This window comes from Bubalus kerabau, chromosome 8 (genome assembly GCF_029407905.1).
Source record: "Bubalus kerabau isolate K-KA32 ecotype Philippines breed swamp buffalo chromosome 8, PCC_UOA_SB_1v2, whole genome shotgun sequence".
NCBI classification, from domain to species: domain Eukaryota; kingdom Metazoa; phylum Chordata; class Mammalia; order Artiodactyla; family Bovidae; genus Bubalus; species Bubalus kerabau.
This window is the reverse complement of record NC_073631.1, coordinates 19,086,929-19,105,348: the sequence shown is the minus strand read 5'-3', so window position 1 is coordinate 19,105,348 and position 18,420 is coordinate 19,086,929. Positions and strand designations below refer to the sequence as shown.

At 42.2% G+C, this 18,420-nt stretch overlaps 1 protein-coding gene across 10 annotated transcripts in view; it reads left to right on the top strand.

Annotated features, from left to right (window-relative positions):
• Positions 1–18,420, top strand: part of ICA1 (islet cell autoantigen 1) — a 164,440-nt gene that overhangs the window by 106,328 nt on the left and 39,692 nt on the right. For all 10 annotated transcript variants that reach the window (XM_055589842.1, XM_055589838.1, XM_055589833.1 and 7 more), the window contains 2 exons: positions 8,303–8,428; positions 9,542–9,640. In XM_055589842.1, the coding sequence (XP_055445817.1) occupies positions 8,303–8,428; positions 9,542–9,640 (225 nt within the window). The remainder of the gene's footprint in view (positions 1–8,302; positions 8,429–9,541; positions 9,641–18,420) is intronic.

Genomic DNA, 18,420 nt, shown 5'->3' with positions numbered 1-18,420 from the left:
AGGCCCGGAAAGAGGAGCATGTGCCTTAGGGATGGAAGTGTGGTTTCTAGAAGAAGTGGCACAAGCTGGATTGTGAAGGGCCAAGAAAGAAGAAGAAATATGATATCATTGGGAACCACATGCGAAGAGGAAAAGGGTGAAACCACTTTATAAGCTGAGAGATCACACTGGGAGAAAAGAATTAGGAGAGAGAGGTAAGCACGTGGGGCAGAGCACGAAGGGTGTGCTTGTGCAGGTTACAGAGCCTGTCTTCACCCTCCAAGTTCTGGGAACCAGCAAAAGTGTTGTTATGAGTCGGTCTTTTCCCGATTGCTCAGAGTACCCAGGTCCACCACACTTTGGAACTCAAAGGCAGCCAAATACATCCACAAAGGGAAAGGCTCAATCTTTTTCCCTTCTTTGCTTTATCCAGGACCTGCAGCAGAATGAATGAACACCACTCCTTAAGCAAGGTAGTTCTCAGCAAATCAAGTCACCTGTTAATTTAGGAGTTTATTTGTGTTTGTGCATCATGATTACTTATAGAACCATCAATAAGCATAATGAAAATATACCATAATGTAATGTACCAGCAGGTGTAGCTTGGGCAGCCAGGAGACAACTGGCACATTTGCCAGCCTTTCACATGAAATGTAGACATGAATAAATGATCCCCAAAAAGTAGTAAATAGAAAAGGAATAATGATATATGTTTAAGATCTCAATAAAGTACAAGAATATCAGTGGGATAAAGAGACAGAACTATAGCCCTTTACTCTCTCCTGAAACATGTGCTTCTCAGATTAGAAATTGATAAAGCGGGCACCCTGGGTTTGGTCTTGTGACCTGAGTTAATACTTCCACTAATGACCTAAAAGAGGAAGTGAACCCAGTCGGTTAAATTTTCTGATGACAGAATTGCTTTCTTAAGTTAAAAAACAAAGAAAAAAAAAAAACAACTCAGCAGCTGAGCAAACATTAAAACACTCAGGGCCATGTGGTAACTAACTAAATTAATCTGAACTCTATCGGCGTATTGCAAACTACATAATTGTGACTCATTTTAACCATCTTTATTTCAACTTGCCAAGGCCTTGAGAATAGAAAACCTTACTCTTTGATTCCTGTGTGAATGAACGTGTTGCATGGTGAACAACAGTTTGTATTTTCGAACAAGAAGCCAGAGTCACAGACGTTGAATATGTTAAATTATTTTGACGCAATGAGTCGACAAAGTGACAAGTGAAAAGAGTAGTGGACCAAGTGCTGACATCCACATTTTGGGTGATATGCAGTTAATCTTACTGGTTTGAGATTTGCTACAGTTAGGACAGCAAAGTGTTTCGGTGACATGAGCGTGGACTTTCACATCCTGCCCCTCCCCTGCCAGTCAAGCAAGCTGGGGTGAGTTACCTAATGTTTCTGAAAACCAGCTTCCTTCTCTGTGAAACAGAAACAAAATTATGGTGTAGGAGTATTGTGAGCAGCAAATGAGAATATGTGCCTGTGTATCATCAGTTAGTGGTGGAGAATAGGGGTTGAGGAAGAGGGACGGTGTCTGGGGAAGTCTAATGGTAATTCAGCAGACAGAGCACGTGGTGCGTATCCCATAGCCTGATGGTTCACTCCTTCTGGTATGCTCTGTCCTTATTCATTCAGTGTTTTTTATACCTGCTACCTGGAGGCATGCAGCCTTAGCCTTAAAAAACTGGACAGTATACTTTCACCCTCACGTAGCTTCTAGTTCAGAGGATAGCTGGTCTTACCTGGGGGCAGGTAGCACTTACCATAGCTTTGTGTGCTAAGCCAGTTCGCAAGGTGCCTTGATTATACAGAGGAAGCGGCTGCTAACTCTCCTGAGAAGCGACAGGAAAAGGGTCTCATGGGAGAAAACTTTTGCGTGGAAGCTCTACAGTGTGAGTACAAGTTGCTGTGTGCACAGCAAGGGGAAGGGGACTTTCCAGGCAGAAGAACTCAGCAGAAGCATGGATACGGGTTTGACCTGGTGTAGCTGGAGTGTATAGTGCCTGGCAGGTGATATGGGAGAGGAAGCGGATGGGCTGAAGGCTGGCAGGCAGGGTATGAGTGTGGCATGTGTGCGTGCTAAATCCTTCATTCGTGTCCAACTCTTTGTGACCCCATAGACTGTAGCCCGTCAAGCTCCTCTGTCCATGGGATTCTCCAGGTAAGAATACTGGAGTGGGTTGCCATACCCTCCTCCAGGGGATCTTCCCAGCCCAAGGATCTAAGCTGTGCCTCTTATGTCTCCTGCATTGGTAGGCGGGTTCTTTAACACTAGTGCCACCTGGGAAGCCTGTATGGGTGTGGACTTTGTACTTTATACAAGAGGAGATAACATCTAACCCAGACCAGCCCCTGGCCTTTCTACTTACTGGCTACTTGGTTTTAGGCAAATTACTTTGTACCTCAGTTTTTTTCTTCTATGCAAATGAGGATAATTTTGCATACTTTGAAGAACTGCAGCATGAAGCAGTTGTAAAACAGTGCTATCCAGAGTGTTCATTCCTTTTTCTTTTCCTCACCCAACTTGGAACACATGATCACACGAAATAAACAAAGGAGAGTTAAAACTCTCTTCCCTGGAAACTTGGAAGAGTAGACTATGATATGGGTGCCTGCTTGTCCTGCATCATCAAGATAACTGATGAAGGTGTTCGTACAGTACAGTATCTTATACATCCCTAGTACAGCCTTTTATCCATTCCTAGAAGATCACTTTGAGACATTGGTGCGCTCCATTCTCCTAGGTGACTTTTATACTCATGATCAGAACATTTATAAACTTGAACTTCAGAAGAGCAGGAAAGGGTAGGAAAGAAATTGGCTTTTTTTCCATTAGTGTCTGAAATTGAGTATCTAAAAATGAGTGTCCAAACGATGGTGTTCGTGTAAATGGGTTGAGAGCATGTCAGCCACACTTATGCCTGTCCTGATTATACAGATGGATCCAAAATTGTTGTCTTGAACAAAGTTTTATTAATTCATGTAAAGGGAATGCTAACCAAAAAATTCAATTTTATCTGTGATTTCAGCAGTAATGAAAAGCTTTAAAATTATCACTACTTATTTATTATTGCTGAACTGTTAAAGTTCAAAACGCATGCTTAGGAAATGAAGTAAGATGACAACTGCATCTTTCTCGTTTTGGACAAAATACTGCTTATATTAACCATCAAGCTGCAGCGTCAGAGACACACAGGTCTTCCTCAACTTATATTGGGGTTATGTCTCAATAAAATCATCATAGGTTAAAAATGCATTTTGAAAAAAAGAAAATGCATTTGATACACCCAGGATAAACGCCAGGCTCCTCTGTCCATGGGATTCTCCAGGCAGCATTACTGGAGTGGGTTGCCATTTCCTCCTCCAGGGGATCTTCCTGACCCAGGGATCGAACCCGCGTCTCTTGCATCAGAAGGCAACTCTTTACCTCTAGTGCCACCCTGGAAGCCCCGGGATAGAAACTGAAATACTGAGCACACCCACAAGACCCTGAGCTGTGCCCCAGTCACCTCTCTTGCCTCGTCTCATACCACCTCTCTGTCTGCTCTCAGCAATCCAGCCACACTAGTTTTCTGGGACCTGTCTTACTGCCCTCCACCCCGGTCCTTTGCACATGCTCTCCCCTCTGCTGGAGCTCTCTCTCCTTGCATGGCTTCTCATGCTCAGTCCTTTAGGAGAGAACTTGAGTCCCACCTCCCAGGAGAACAGCCTCTCAATCGGATCTCTGGGTAAATCATTCTTACGGAACTGTGTGACTTTCCTTCGAGTCGCTTCACTCTGTTATTTCCTCACTGATATGAAAATGCCCCTTGAACTAGCATCATGAGGCCTCCATTTTGCTCACTGCTATCGGCGCATGGAAGATATTCAGTAAATGTTTGATAAATGATTGAATAGAGAGAGAGGCAAAGCCATCTCCTAGAAGATAATGTCCAAGTAAGAGTAAGATGGGGAGTTAGCTTTATTTTACTTTTAAAGGAAAGAAAACACTAGGACAAAATGTGAAGCTACCCTCAAATGATGTGGTTGTGGAGTAACATGAAGACCTTTCCCACTGAATGGAGAAGCCAGACTGCACTGAGTATGAATAGCTTTGGCTTCATCATAAGCAGTTCAAGTTGGGGCTAAGAGGTAGGATTTCAGGTTAGGAAACGTAAGTACAGAGAAAATGCCCTGTTGTTTTAGCATGCAAGACATTACTCCTTTTTCTGGTGAATTGTATTTTTGCAGCCTTGGGAGGGCAGGACCCATGCTAAAGAGGATCTAATATATGTGATCATTCCCTAGAGTTTGGAGAGTAAGAGGACAGAGTGGGGGGCAACAGGAATAAAATTAAGAAATCAGAAAAGATACATTGATTTGAAGATTTTTTTAAAGAACCTTGAAAACCACAGGAGCTCCTCAAGATGTTTATGTAATTGAAAATTCTTTATTTGGGATTGAAAGGAATAATAAAACATTGTCACTTAAGTCCTAGTGGAGACACACGATATTAGACTCTCGATGTGGCCTGTGCTCACCTGTGTTCTTGGTGTTTTGTCCTCGGGCAGCAAACTAGCGATGTGTTTTAGAGGACAGACATGGAACACAAAATAGTAAATGAACTTTGCCGCATTCACAATGCCCAGCGGTGTCACATCCTTCTTGTTTGGCAGGGAAGGAGCTCAACATTTGGAAACTCAGCAGTGCATCGAGTATTTTAATAATCATTGTTGATACACAAAGCGAATGGCCTTTCAGAACTCACTGGGTAAAGTGTTGAAGTCTTCTTCTAGGTTTCTAAAATTACTTTACAAAATTCAGACAGAATTAAATTAGGGCACATTTTAGTGTTTAATTCATGAGCCTTGTGTTATAAGCAAAGGAATTAAGTTTTCTTCCAGGATAAAAGAATATCTATGTGTAACTTATTATGTTAATGTAAAGGAAAAAGCAAAATTCACATCCCACCATAAAGTTATTTGCATTTCGTTAGAAAAATCTAGAACCTCTGCCTTAACAGGCCAGCCTTGTGTCTACCTGGTAGTTACTGTGTACTCCTAGTCATGACTTAAGACCCAGATATCAGATATACTCAGATATCCCCCCTAATAATGTGGTCTTCATTATCCCCCAACTCACAGTTTATATCAGTGGCTCAGCAGTAAAGAACCTACCTGCAATGCAGGAGACACAGCAGGAGCCACGGGTTCGATTCCTGGGTAGAGAAGATTCCCCCAGGGAAGGAAGTGGCAAGCCACTCTAGTCTTCTTGCCCAGAGAATCTCATGGAGAGCCCATGGGGTCGCAAGTTGGATACAACTTAGCAACTAAACGATGACAACATGGTCATAGTGATGCTATGAAATAAACAACTGTAACACTCAGTGGCTTAACACAGTGAGCATTTCTTACTGCTCATTGGTCTGTGAGTTAGCAAGGCGCTTCTGGTCTCTGCTGGGCTCACGCATGAGTCTTTGGTCAACTATGGGGAGGGGAGAGGCTCGGCTGATCATAGCTGGCCTCGCTCAGATATCTGGGTATCAGCTGGCCAACAGCTGATCTCTTAGGACCGCTGGGTTTACCTCCTCATGTCTCTTGCATTCACAAGCCTCAGCGTCACTTCAGTTGGCCAGCCCAGGCACATTCTCAGGTTGGCCGGGGCATGTTCTCACGGCAGTCTCAAAGAAGGGAGAGAGAAAGTGGAAGCATGCTAGCATTTTTTTTTTCCCAAGCTTCCAGTTTCATCACATCTGGCCCATTGGCCAAAGCAGATCACACACCATGCCCAGTGTCAGAGTGGGTGGAGACTCCAGGGTCTCAGGGCTAAGGGTGTGGATAGCAGGGAGGCCTGTAGTTGGGGAGACCATCGGTGCACCCCCACCCCTGCCACCCTCAGCATTAATCAGCCCCTTGTCCGTGCTGCCTCTGTCTTCACTCAGTTCTGCTGTACTTCTCCCATTGCACTAAATACAGTTGCTAACTTGTCCATCGTCTCTAAAAGACTGGAGGAGCCTGTGCCTCTGTGCATTCATCCTTAAGTATTTTTTAACCACCTGCCATATGTCTTATTCCTTTACAGACCTCCCAGTGCCTAGCACTGGTCCTGACATAGAAGAAGCTCTCTCACACTAAGTATGTGTTGAATGAATGCATGCATGAACGCTCACACCTGGAGTTATTTCCTCCCCCTTCAGAAGGAAAGGGTAGGACAGATGCCTCTCAGGATCCCTGCTGAAGGGTTCTTCCCAGGTCGAGCCTCAAGTGAACCAGAGGGTACCTGCAGTGGAACTCTCTGCTGCTTAAACATCTTTCCCTCCGCACTCTCCCACTTCTCCCTTCAGGAACTAGGGTTTTCTTTTTTGTATCATCCTTACTCTTCTCCAAGGAAGGCAGAAAATTGCTGATATTTAACACATCCTAACTTTTTACAGCTTGTGCACTCCCGTAGTTTTCCCTGGAGTCTGTCCATAGCAAGGAATGATCGTGTTCTGGGTTTAAGCTCATGGTGTGGCTTGAGGGGAGCTTGATGACTTCTATTTGCTGGGTTTCCAAACTCTATTGACTAGGAATACAGAGGAATTCTTAGGAAATGCTTTACACAGCTATCGAAACAAGACCCTATTCATATAGGGCATTAATTCTGTCAATATGATATTAAATGGATTGCCTGATTATTTTCCAGTTCCATAGACATCTACAGGAAAACATGTGTTTCTGGGTAGAATCATAATTTTGAGCTTTGACTTTGCAGGAAGTTGTGGAAGTTGTTCGTGGGGCAGGGGACAGATAGTGCAGCTTTGGAATCAGGCAGGCTAATCTAGAATGCCAGCTCTGTGGGTCAGTTAAGTCTTCTGACAAAGCCTCTTCTTCTCAGCAGTCAGACAAGGCAATACAGAGGCTAACAGAATAAGGTTGGTATGTGATGAGTGAATTGTATTAATTGTTCAGTTGTACCAGTTGTATTCATTGTGAATTATATCTATTGCTAAATTGTTTTCAATGTTATGTTATTATGAATGGTAGCTACTGGATCAGTGGCTACTATTATTATATAATGCCCTATAATTTTGAAACCTGCAAATATAGATTATTAGTGGGAAAAGTTATTATAATCTAAATCACATGACCTTCATGTTTATTTTTATATAAAAATTATTACTTTTAAGACTATTCTCAAGGTTCTACTTTAAAATGGCACTCAGGGACCTTACCGTTTGAAATGGTCTGGAAATTTGCTTCATTCAGTCACCAGATATCTGTTCAACACCTGCTCTGTGCGAGGTTGCTAGGTGCTAATCATATAATGGTGATTAAGGCAGACATCATCCTCAAGTCCCCACCCCACCCCCTACCCGAGTATCCTGTGATGAAAGAGCTGCCATTCACGAGTCAGCATTATTCCCAACTCCAGTTACCTACCTGGTCACTACAACTGCATGAATTATCTGAGATAAATTAGTATGTGACTGACTTCCCTGTTAAAGTTGGATGTCATGATGCTTCAGGTTAGCTAAAGGGGAAATTTTGACTCTACTGTTTGTACTGTAACTGTATTTAATTTTTAAAACTTTCTATTTTATTATCAAATAATATGTAGAATAGACATTTCTGAAATCTCCCTTATCCCCCATTCCATCCCTGAATTACTACTGATACATGGCGTAGGGATGGATGGAAGATTACTTGGGTACATACACAATAATAGAACATTGAAAGTTTATCTGTGGGGATAGTTTTTTGGGCTGCATCACAATTTCCTATGTGGTATCCTAGATTGGATCTCGAGGCAGGAAAAAAAAAAGACAGTGAAAAAGCTGGTGAAATCTGAATAACATCTGTTGTTTAGTTAATAAGATGGTATCAGTGTTAATTTCATATTTTTTAACAAATGTACCACGTTATGTAAGATGTTTATTTTAGAGGAAGGTAATGAAGAGTATATGGGGACATCAGCTTCAAAGAACCACAGGAAAACAACGGGGAAAACATTGTCCTCTCACCACCCTGTGAGTTTCCAGACTTCTCCCCACCACGGTCGGTTTGTGAATGCCTTGAGAGGAGAGGAATTCTAACATTCGACTGAGAAAAATATTCTCAGGATAGTCCATGATATACAATACTGTCATTTAGGTCCTTTGGAAGTAAAGAGTAGATATTATAGGGTTTTCTCACTTGCCTGGAATTTTCAAAAGTGTTTTGAAAATTTGAAAGAGATAATCCTGCTATTGGTATTTTTCATGGACAAATTTTTATCACTTAAAAATTTGAATTTGAGTGGGTCAGAAATTCTCTTTCTAATTTCTTTTCTACTTTCATAGGTGCAAACACAAGTTCGCCTTGCCAAAAAAAGCTTTGACAAATTGAAGATGGATGTGTGTCAAAAAGTGGATCTTCTTGGAGCGAGCAGATGCAATCTCTTGTCTCATATGCTAGCAACATACCAGGTAACAAAGTGAAAAATGTTTGTCGCAATGAAACAAGAATGTGACAAGCTTTAGATAGCAGAAAAATGGGGTTTGAGCCCCAAGTATGATTTGGGCATGAGGAAGTTCTGATTGCCTTTGTCATAATTTACCTCCCACATCTCTCCTTAGCATCCTGTGCTGTGTGTAAAGTTGCCTCAGTCATGTCCGACTCTGCAACCCTATGGCCTGTAGCCTGCCAGCCTTCTGTATCCATGGGATTCATCCTACAGTTAATCAGACTGAATATTAGCTGTTCCCTGAGCATACACTATAATTCCCCACTTCCCTGCATTTATTTAGGTGGTTCCTTCTGCCTGAGTGCCCTCCCTCTCCACTTGTACCTTCCCAAATTCCACTCGTTTGATGTACCAACAATGTGTTACCTCCTTCAGTAAGCCTCCTCTGAACTCTCTTAGCATTGTTGCCTATAATTCTCACGCCACGGTCACTTCCTCTTAGGTTGTCATAATCTAATGAACTTGCTTTTGTCTCCTTATTGCCTCTGCGTTCCCTCAGGATGGCATTTGCATCTATCAGCTGTACTGTGGAGCACCAACTGAGTGTGGGAGGAAGACTCTGGGGGTTGTAGGTTATATACAATGGAGAAGACCAGATTTCCTGTCCTCAGGGAATTTGGAGTTTAGAAAGGAAGTCAGAGACAGTAACATCTGACTATATTTTCTCTGCCTCAAAGACAGAACAGGGTGTGCTAAGTGAAATGAGATCCACCAAAAATCCAGTGGAGGCTTGAAGAGGGAAACATGGAATCAGGTGAGGGATCACAAAAGTCCATTGTCATTGACCAGCCCTGGGTTTTGGAGGATGGATTCGGGTGAGATGAGTACAAAGAGAATGGAGAGGAGAGCCTCCTAAGGGGTGGAGCAGTGTGAGCTATAAGGGGACAGGGAGCCATGACGTTTGGCTGAAATACAGGGTGTGAGTAGAGGTGTGATAGGAGACGAGGCTGCAGAGGTGAGTCAAAATCGTATTTGAGAAGACCTTGAAAGCCACAGATGGACACACTTCTTCTAGGGCCCATGACTAGATCTGAGGCATTTCAAATGCTAATGGCTTTACTGTCTTTCTTTACAGACCACTCTGCTTCATTTTTGGGAGAAAACTTCTCACACTATGGCAGCCATCCATGAGAGCTTCAGGGGTTATCAGCCATATGAATTTACCACGTTAAAGGTATGAAAGCTAGAAAGTCCATTAGAAAATCTTATAAAAACTCAAGTCTTGTTTCTATCACCAGCAATGTACATTGAAGCAGGCATCATTATTATAACAGACTCTTAATGTCCAAGAGATAATTATGCCCCCGCCCTTCACCAGTAGAATCTTTTTTATCCCATCAGTATTCAGTACTACAAAAGCCACAAGCATCCAAAGCCACAGGTTGAACCTTGGTACTTGTGACTGGGAGATGAATTGTGGTGACCTGAGCCCAATGATTGGCCCAGCTCCCTTTAAAGTACTTGCTTGGTGTCGCTGAAGAAACGATGATGCAAGCCTAGTACACTGTGTTACCTTTTACTCATTAAAATATATTCACATAGGAAGGTATTTTCTTTTTTCTCCTCTAACAAATATTTTATTCTGTGAGTACCAGCCCATATAGAATATAACTTTTTCCTAACGCTGCAGTCATATTTCCTAACTGAAGCAGCAATATTAAACTCAGTGATTTCTCAACCCAAAAGGAATGCATGCAAAATGTCAGGTCCTCAGCATCACAACTGAAGGTGGAGTCATTTTGCTCTCTGATGGTTGCTGCGGGTGAATGCATATTGAGATAAGGAAGTGATTTAGATTCTAGAAGAACTTTCAGAATGGTGACAGAACACTGGGTGCTTCGTTGCCAGGTCAGATTAATATCTTTGAAAGGAAGAGATCAGGAAAGAACTCATTAAACTTCATCTTGAAAATACCTTCCTTTTAATTTTTCAGGCGGTTTGTAAGTAGGTCTCATCACTTTGCTTAACAAAACATTAAGAAGTTTTTACTTTTTTTCTTTTTATTTGTTGCCTTAAAACACCTCTTTGATTTTGAGATGTTCATAATGTCACCATATCTACAAAAGTACTAAGACAGTAGTAACCCTGTGTATCCCTGGCCTCCTGTGTTGAGGAAAATTCGACTCCTTAAATTTTTCTGTGATATTTTTCCTGCAAAGAGGACTGCGCTGATTATGCTAGAGGATTTCTGGGCAGAGAATTTAGTGAAAGTCTGGTGGCCATGCTTTAGGATATAATTCAAAATATTTGGGGCAGATGATTACCCATTGCCTTTTACATCCCCCAGGCCTTCCTTAAATTACGGTTTAAGTAACAGTTTAATTATAATATAAATTCAGTAGGAGTAATACATATGTTAAGGTGTAATAAGATTATAAGAATGTTAAGTGTCCAGAAGTCAACCAAATAAAGTGTGCTTTTATTACCTCTTTAGAAGGCTATTCATCTAAGCTTTCAATGATGACATGTTATATTAGAATCTGAAGCTAGTAGCTAATTATTTTCTTTATAAGGACTCAAACCCATATAATAGAACCCTGTTATTACCCAGCCCATTACTGCCTAGATGGAGGCATGTTGCATATCATATTGTATGCCGCAGACTGTGAGAATGAAAACCAAGAACACCTATGTGTCACACTCAAATATGGACTACAACCTGATTTACCAACCCTCTTGCACTAATAATGTTTTAAAAATACAAGTCTTTTATATAAAAGATTTTGACTTGATCAAGTCATCTTTCAATACATATATTGATATATCTACATATATTGTATATACACACACACGTGTGTGTGTGTGTGTGTGTGTATACACACACACACACATATGAATGGCACTGTATATCGATAATGAATATTTTGAAATTTAAATATTTTCATGATTTACTTGTTCCCTGGATTTACCTAAGCAAATAGCCCCTGAAATGCCTTTTGAGACACTGGCTGGAAAGAAAACAATGTCTTTGGAGAGGTGTGCCAAGCTCTGTTAATGAAAAGCAACTCATTTGCTTTCTTTGCTGCAGGGCATATTCCGAGTGTGTTGGTAATTGTGCCATAGCAGCTGTATTTCCTGACTGTTAGTTTTATGCTTGATGAAGGATGATAATGAATGTGTTAAACAGTCGGTGCATCCTGTTTAGAGCAGAGAGTCTTCTGTTACAGAATTACAGGGATGAAACTCACTTCCCAGGAGTTCAGGTTTTATTTCTTAGAAGCCTTTCTCTAGAAAATAGGTGTAATTCTTTCTTATATAATATTTTTATATTTATATTTTCTTTATGAAAGTGAACTGAGTCTCTATCTCACACAACTTGAAAATTTTCCAAGTGACTATTTTGATATTTTAGGAATATTTTGTAGTACTGTTTTATGGAATAACAGCTACGACATTTTTACTCAGGCCTGGTGTGATTATCTTGATTCCATGCTTATTGACATATTCCTTTGTCATTCTAATTTTATGATAAATAAATTTTTGTAGTATTTTAACCTTATGGAAAATTTAGTCTTAAAATTTTATTTTTTAAAAACCCTGTTAATCTAATAATGGTAACAACTTAAACTGAGAGTTGAGAAATTGTCTTTTGAGTGGTTTCCAATAAAAGAAGCAGTTCCCTAATCTCATATTTTCAAACAATAAATATTTATTGGTTCATTACAATGTTACTAAACATACATATTTTGCATGAATAATCGTCATTGATGTGTTCATTTTATACTGATTCCAAATCACCTGGGAATGTTTTTTACATGGTAAAAGTTATTAAGTCATGGGGAGAGGAATGGAATGTGACTAGCCCTATCTTGAAAGCTTTTTTAGAGAAAGTAATTTAGACTAAGAGTTTAAAGCTTTTGGGGGCAAAAAGTACAAGAAATGCTGTCTGTAGGAAAGCAGTACCCGTCTTCAATTACCAGCCTTCAGATGTGGTCACGTTTGCTTCATCCTTTCAGGATGTCACTTACTTACACATCTCCCTACAGATCCAGAACAGGCGTCAGGGAGAAAAAAAAATTAAAACATAAAAAAAAAAAAAAAAGCCCTTAGGAGGCAAGTGGCTTTTCTTTGGGAAATCTGAAATCCTGGCCTGGTCTCTGCTCTCTGGCATGCTGACACATGGACTGAGTCAATTGTCTTTACAGAGAGTAATCGGTGGGGCCTTTGGAGGCATGGACAGGCTCCCTGGGAGATACTGGTTAAAGGGAAGGCATGTCCTTCTGTATTTGGATTTGGGAAGGGCTGAGGACCTATATTGAATGAAAATAGTAGCAGAGTGTATTCCTGTAGTGTACCCCATTCCAGGGTTTTGGGGAGGAAACAGTCTTAGACTCTGATAATGGGATAAAGCAAAGCATGTGGGAGCACAGCCTGGGTCCAGCTCTGCCACTGCCCGGCCGTGTGGTGGTGGTGTTGGTGGTTTTCACGAGAGTGGCAGCCTCCATGGTAGCACCAGGAGCCCATGGTGGGGATGGTAGGGATGTACTTATTAAACATTCTTTAATAGGTCCAGAAGGGGCTTCCCAGGTAGTGCTAGGGGTAAAGAGCCCAGCTGCCAATGTAGGAGACGTAAGAGACACCAGTTCCATCCCTGGGTTGGGAAGATCCCCGGGAGAAGGAAATGGCAACCCACTCTCTTCTTGCCTGAAGAATCCAACAGACAGAGGAGCCTGGCAGCTACAGTTCATGGCATTGCAAAGACTCTGACACAACTGCAGAGACTTAGCATGAGTGCACGAATAGGTCCAGAAAACAGCCATTGGCAGTACCAGTACAGAAGGGTCTGCTGCGGTTGTCAGGTTCTATAGCCCAGTTTCAGTTACTTTCTTTGTTGTGTTGTTATTGTCGTTTAGTCACTCGGTCCTTTTTGACTCTGTGCGACCTACCAGGCTCCTCTGTCCATGGGATTTTCCAGGCAAGAATACTGGAGTGGAAATTGCCATGCCCTTCACCAGGGGATCTTCCCAACCCAGGGATCGAACCCATGTCTCCTGCATTGGAGGACTGAGTCTTGACCACTGAGGCCCTAGGGAAGCCCTCAGCTACTTCCTTGCTCCCTGTTTTCACCCTGCGTTATTAGTTTTGCACAGGCAAGGCTGTGAATAGCAGTGGGATAGTAGGCCTCACAGACCTTGCCCAGGGAAACCAACCTCCTCCCTCCCTGCTCCCCTTCTGCCCTGCAGGCCCTGGTCTTGGCTCAGGTCTTTCCCACCAGGAGAGGGCAGGGCCAGCCCGCACCCCGGAAAGGTAGGAGGACTTCCCACCCCTGAAACGGGGCTGATACTAAAAAATGCACTTTGCCTTTGCAGCCGGCCTTGTTCTGTGCCAAGAGTTTAAGGAAACCTGAATTTGAAAACCTAACTGTGCATGTTCAAAAATAACCATTGAAACAGATGTGCCAGTGTTCCCTCCTTTCTCTCCTGGGGTCAAGGACTTAGCATGATTATATGGATCATCATTCTGGAGACTGAAATGCTTTCAGCTCTCACAATTCAAAAAACATCTTTTTCTAAATTTTGTTTTTCTCAAATCTGTATGCCTAACAGCCTTCTTCCACCCACCTCCACATTTCTCTGTTAATCACTTGAGCATTTACTGACAAGCCACATGGCTGTGTAGTTACTTGCTTTGAAAATAAAGCCATAATAGTTTTTATGAAAATTGGGTAAATATCTTTGCGATGCAATTTTAGTTGCCAGCCTCAACATGGCAATTACTCATGGCAAACATCCAGAATATCCTTTTAGACTTTCAAGTATTCTCTCCGTGTCATTATTTTACACAGCATTTAGCAGAATACTGTTTTCCCCCAAGCTGCTCCAGACCAGATCATTGCAAACAGCAAATTGGGATGCAGCTGGGTCACCTGGAGAGGGGGGGCAGAGAGACTGACCACAGCTACCACTAAAATCGGAGATGGAAAAGCCCAGGCGTGCCTGCTCATCCATTCATCCTTCCTATCCTGTGACTGACATTGGTCCTTCCAGGCAGCTGGTAGCCCAGGCCCTGTTCACAACAGCGGGATGTTTCTCCATCCCCCATCTCTTCTCATTTTCTAGCTTTTCCTTGAGGGAAAAGGAAAGAATATCAGCATTGTGTGCGTAGTTACTTTATGCCAGGCATTCTACTAAGGGTGAAGGGCAGTAGTGTCTAGGAGAATTTGTCATGGTACGTGTGACTCTAATGTACCAAGGTTGGATCTCATAATGAATAATACTGTTAGGTTCAGCATTGACATATAGAAAGTGCATATATTTTAGTTAATCCTCAAAATAGCCTTGGGGAAGTGGGCATACTTGTTCTTGTTCCCATGTTTCAAATGAGGAAACCGAAGCTCAGAAAGGTCTAGTAATTTGCCCAAGGCCACATGGTCAGTACGTGGTAGATCCTGGGAACAGAGATGCTTACGTTTCTTGCACTCTGTCACATGGTACTTCTTCCAGTTGGCCTTCTGGCCACGAGGCAGGAGGGCAAAGAAAGCAGAATTGCCACTTATAAAAATTACCTCTGTGGGGCTTCCCTGGTGGTCTAGTGGTAAAAGAATCCACCTTCCAGTGCTGGGGACACAAGTTCGATCCCTGAACCGGGATGATCCCATATGCTGCAGGACAACTGAGCCCATTCGCCACAACTACTGAAGCCCATGTGCCCTCGAGCCCATGCTCTGCAACAAGAGAAGCCACTGCAGCGAGCAGCCCACACACCACAGCTGGCGAGCAGCCCCCATTGCCCACAACTAGAGAAAAGCCCGGGCAGCGGTGAAGACCCAGCACAGACAAATACATACACACAGAGACATTTTAAAGCTTTAAAAGTACAGTACAACATCTTAAAAGTACAGTTCTAAACCTTCAATTAAAAATAGCACTTTGAAGTATTCTCTTGAAAATGAAAAGCATCTTTTATATGTCAGTCTTCGGGTGCATGGAACCCATGGCCCTTCCTTTAGAATTTGGAATGAAGTCCTCTCCATCTCATGGGCACTTTAGATGAAAAGGGAGTTCAGTAAATATTCTTGGCTTGGCCATTCTATATAATTTCTTAACTAGTTGTAGAATTGTAAAGACCTAGATTCAAATATTGTCTCTACTTGCGAATGGTTGACTGACCTTAAGCAAGTTATTTCACTTTCCCTGAGTCTCTGTGTTCATTTCAGGAAATCAGAATGACAGTGTTTATCTGCATTTTGGGAGATGTGTGAGACATGGAATTCACTTAACACGTGGAGTACAGAATGAAGCAGGGCAAAGGCTAAAGGAGTTTTGCCAAGAGAACGCACTGGTAAAAACCCTCTTCCAACCACACAAGAGAAGACTACACATGGACATCACCAGATGGTCATCACCAAAATCAGATCGATTATATTCTTTGCAGCCAAAGATGGAGAAGCTCTATATAGTCAGCAAAAACAAGACTGGGAGCTGACTGTGGCTCAGATCATGAACTTCTTATTGCCAAATTCAGACTTAAATTGAAGAAAGTAGGGAAAACCACTAGACCATTCAGGTATGACCTAAATCAAATCCCTTACAATTATACAGTGGAAGTCACAGATTGAAGGGATTAGATCTGATGGAGTGCTTGAAGAACTATGGACAGAGGTTCATGACATTGTACAGGAGGCAGGGATTGAGACCATCCCCAAGAAAAAGAAATGCAAAAAGGCAAAATGGTTGTCTGAGGAGGCCTTACAAATAGCTGAGAAAGAAGAGAAGTGAAAGACAAAGAAGAAAAGGAAAGTTATACCATCTGAATGCAGAGTTCCAAAGTATAGCAAAGAGAGATAAGAAAGCCTTCCTCAGTGATCAATGCAAAGAAAGAGAGGAAAACAGTAGAATGGGAAAGGCTAGAGGTCTCATCAAGAAAATTAGAGATACCAAGGGAACATTTCATGCAAAGATGGGCACAATCAAGGGCAGAAGCAGTATGGACCTAACAGAAGCAGAAGATATTAAGAAAAGCTGGCAAGAGTTATACAAAAAAGATCTTAATGACCCAGATTACCACGATGGTATGATCACTCACCTAGAGTCAGACATCCTGGAATGAGAAGTCAAGTGGGCTTTAGGAAGCATCACTATGAACAAAGCTAGTGGAGGTGATGGAATTCCAGCTGAGCTATTTCAGATCCTAAGATGATGCTGTGAAAATGCTGCACTCAGTATGTCGGCAAATTTGGAAAACTCAGCAGTGGCCACAGGACTGGAATAGATCAGTTTTCATTGCAGTCCCAAAGAAAGGCAATGCCAAAGAATGTTCAAACTACTGCACAATTGCACTCATCTCACACACTAGCAAAGTAATGATCAAAATTTTCCAAGCCAGGCTTCAACAGTACATGAACTGAGAACTTCCAGATGTTCAAGGTGGATTTAGAAAAGGCAGAGGAACCAGAGATCAAATTGCCAACATTCGTTGGATCATCACAAAAGCAAGAGAGTTCCAGAAAACATCTGCTTTATTGACTACACCAAAGCCTTTGACTGTGTTGATCACAACAAACTGTGGAAAATTCTTCAAGAGTTAGAAATACCAGACCACCTTATCTGCCTCCTGAGAAATCTGTTTTTCTTTGCTTGACCCAGGTCAAGAAGTGACAGTTAGAACCAGACATGGAACAACTAACTAGTTCCAGGTTGGGAAAGGAGTACATCAGGGCTGTTTATTGTCACCCTGTTTATTTAACATATATGCAGAGTACATCATGCGAAATGCTGGGCTGGATGAAGCACAAGCTGGAATCAAGATTGCCAGGAGAAATATCAATAACTTCAGATATGCAGATGACACCACCCTTATGGCAGAAAGCAAAGAGGAAGTAAAGAGCCTCTTGATGAAAGTGAAAGAGGAGAGTGAAAAAGCTGGCTTAAAAACCAACATTCAGAACACAAAAATCATGGCATCTGGTCCCATCACTTCATGGCAAATAGATGGGGAACCAATGGAAACAGTGACCGAGTTCATTTTTTGGGCTCCAAAATCACTGCAGATGGTGACTGTAGCCATGAAATAAAAAGACACCTGCTGCTCAGAAGAAAAGCTATGACCAACCTAGATAGCATAATAAAAAGCAGAAACATTACTTTGCCAACAAAGGTTCATCTAGTAGTCATGTATGGATGTGAGAGTAGGGCCATAAAAAAGGCTGAGCGCCAAAGAATTGATGCTTTTGAACTGTGGTGTTAGAGAAGACTCTTGAGTGTCCCTTGGACGGCAAGGAGATCAAACCAGTCAATCCTAAAGGAAATCAATCCTGAATATTCATTGAAAGGACTGATATTAAAGCTGAAGCTCCAATACTTTGGCCACCTGATGCAAACAATTGACTCATTGGAAAAGACCCTAGTGCTGGGAAGGATTGAAGGCAGGAGGAGAAAGGGATGACAAAGGATGAGATGGTTGGATGGTATCACCAACTCGATGGACAGGAGTTTGAGCAAGCTCTGGGAGTTGGTGATGGATAAGGAAGCCTGGAGAATCCCAGGGACGGGGGAGCCTGGTGGGCTGCCATCTATGGGGTCGCACAGAGTCGGACACGACTGAGTGACTGAACTGAACACAAAATGAGCCTTTAAGACATTGCATCCCTTTTAGATCTTTTAAGTCATTGATAAAACACCTTTTGAGTACTTACTTTGAGCTTGGTACTCTGCAATAGTGTTATCTCAGATAATCAGCACTAGTGGTAAAGATTCCACCTGCCAATGCAGGAGATTCGGGTTCCGTTTCTGTGTCAGGAAGATCCCCTGGAGTAGGAAATGGAAACCCACTGTAGTATTCTTGCCTGAGAAATCGCGTGGACAGAAGAGCCTGGTGGGCTATAATCCATGGGGTTACAAAGAGTCAGACAGGACTTAGCACACATCCACACCCACACATGTCACAAGAATGGATAACTTACCTCCTTTGTTCTGATGGGTAAACAGAGACTCCCAAGATGTAAAGACACTTTTC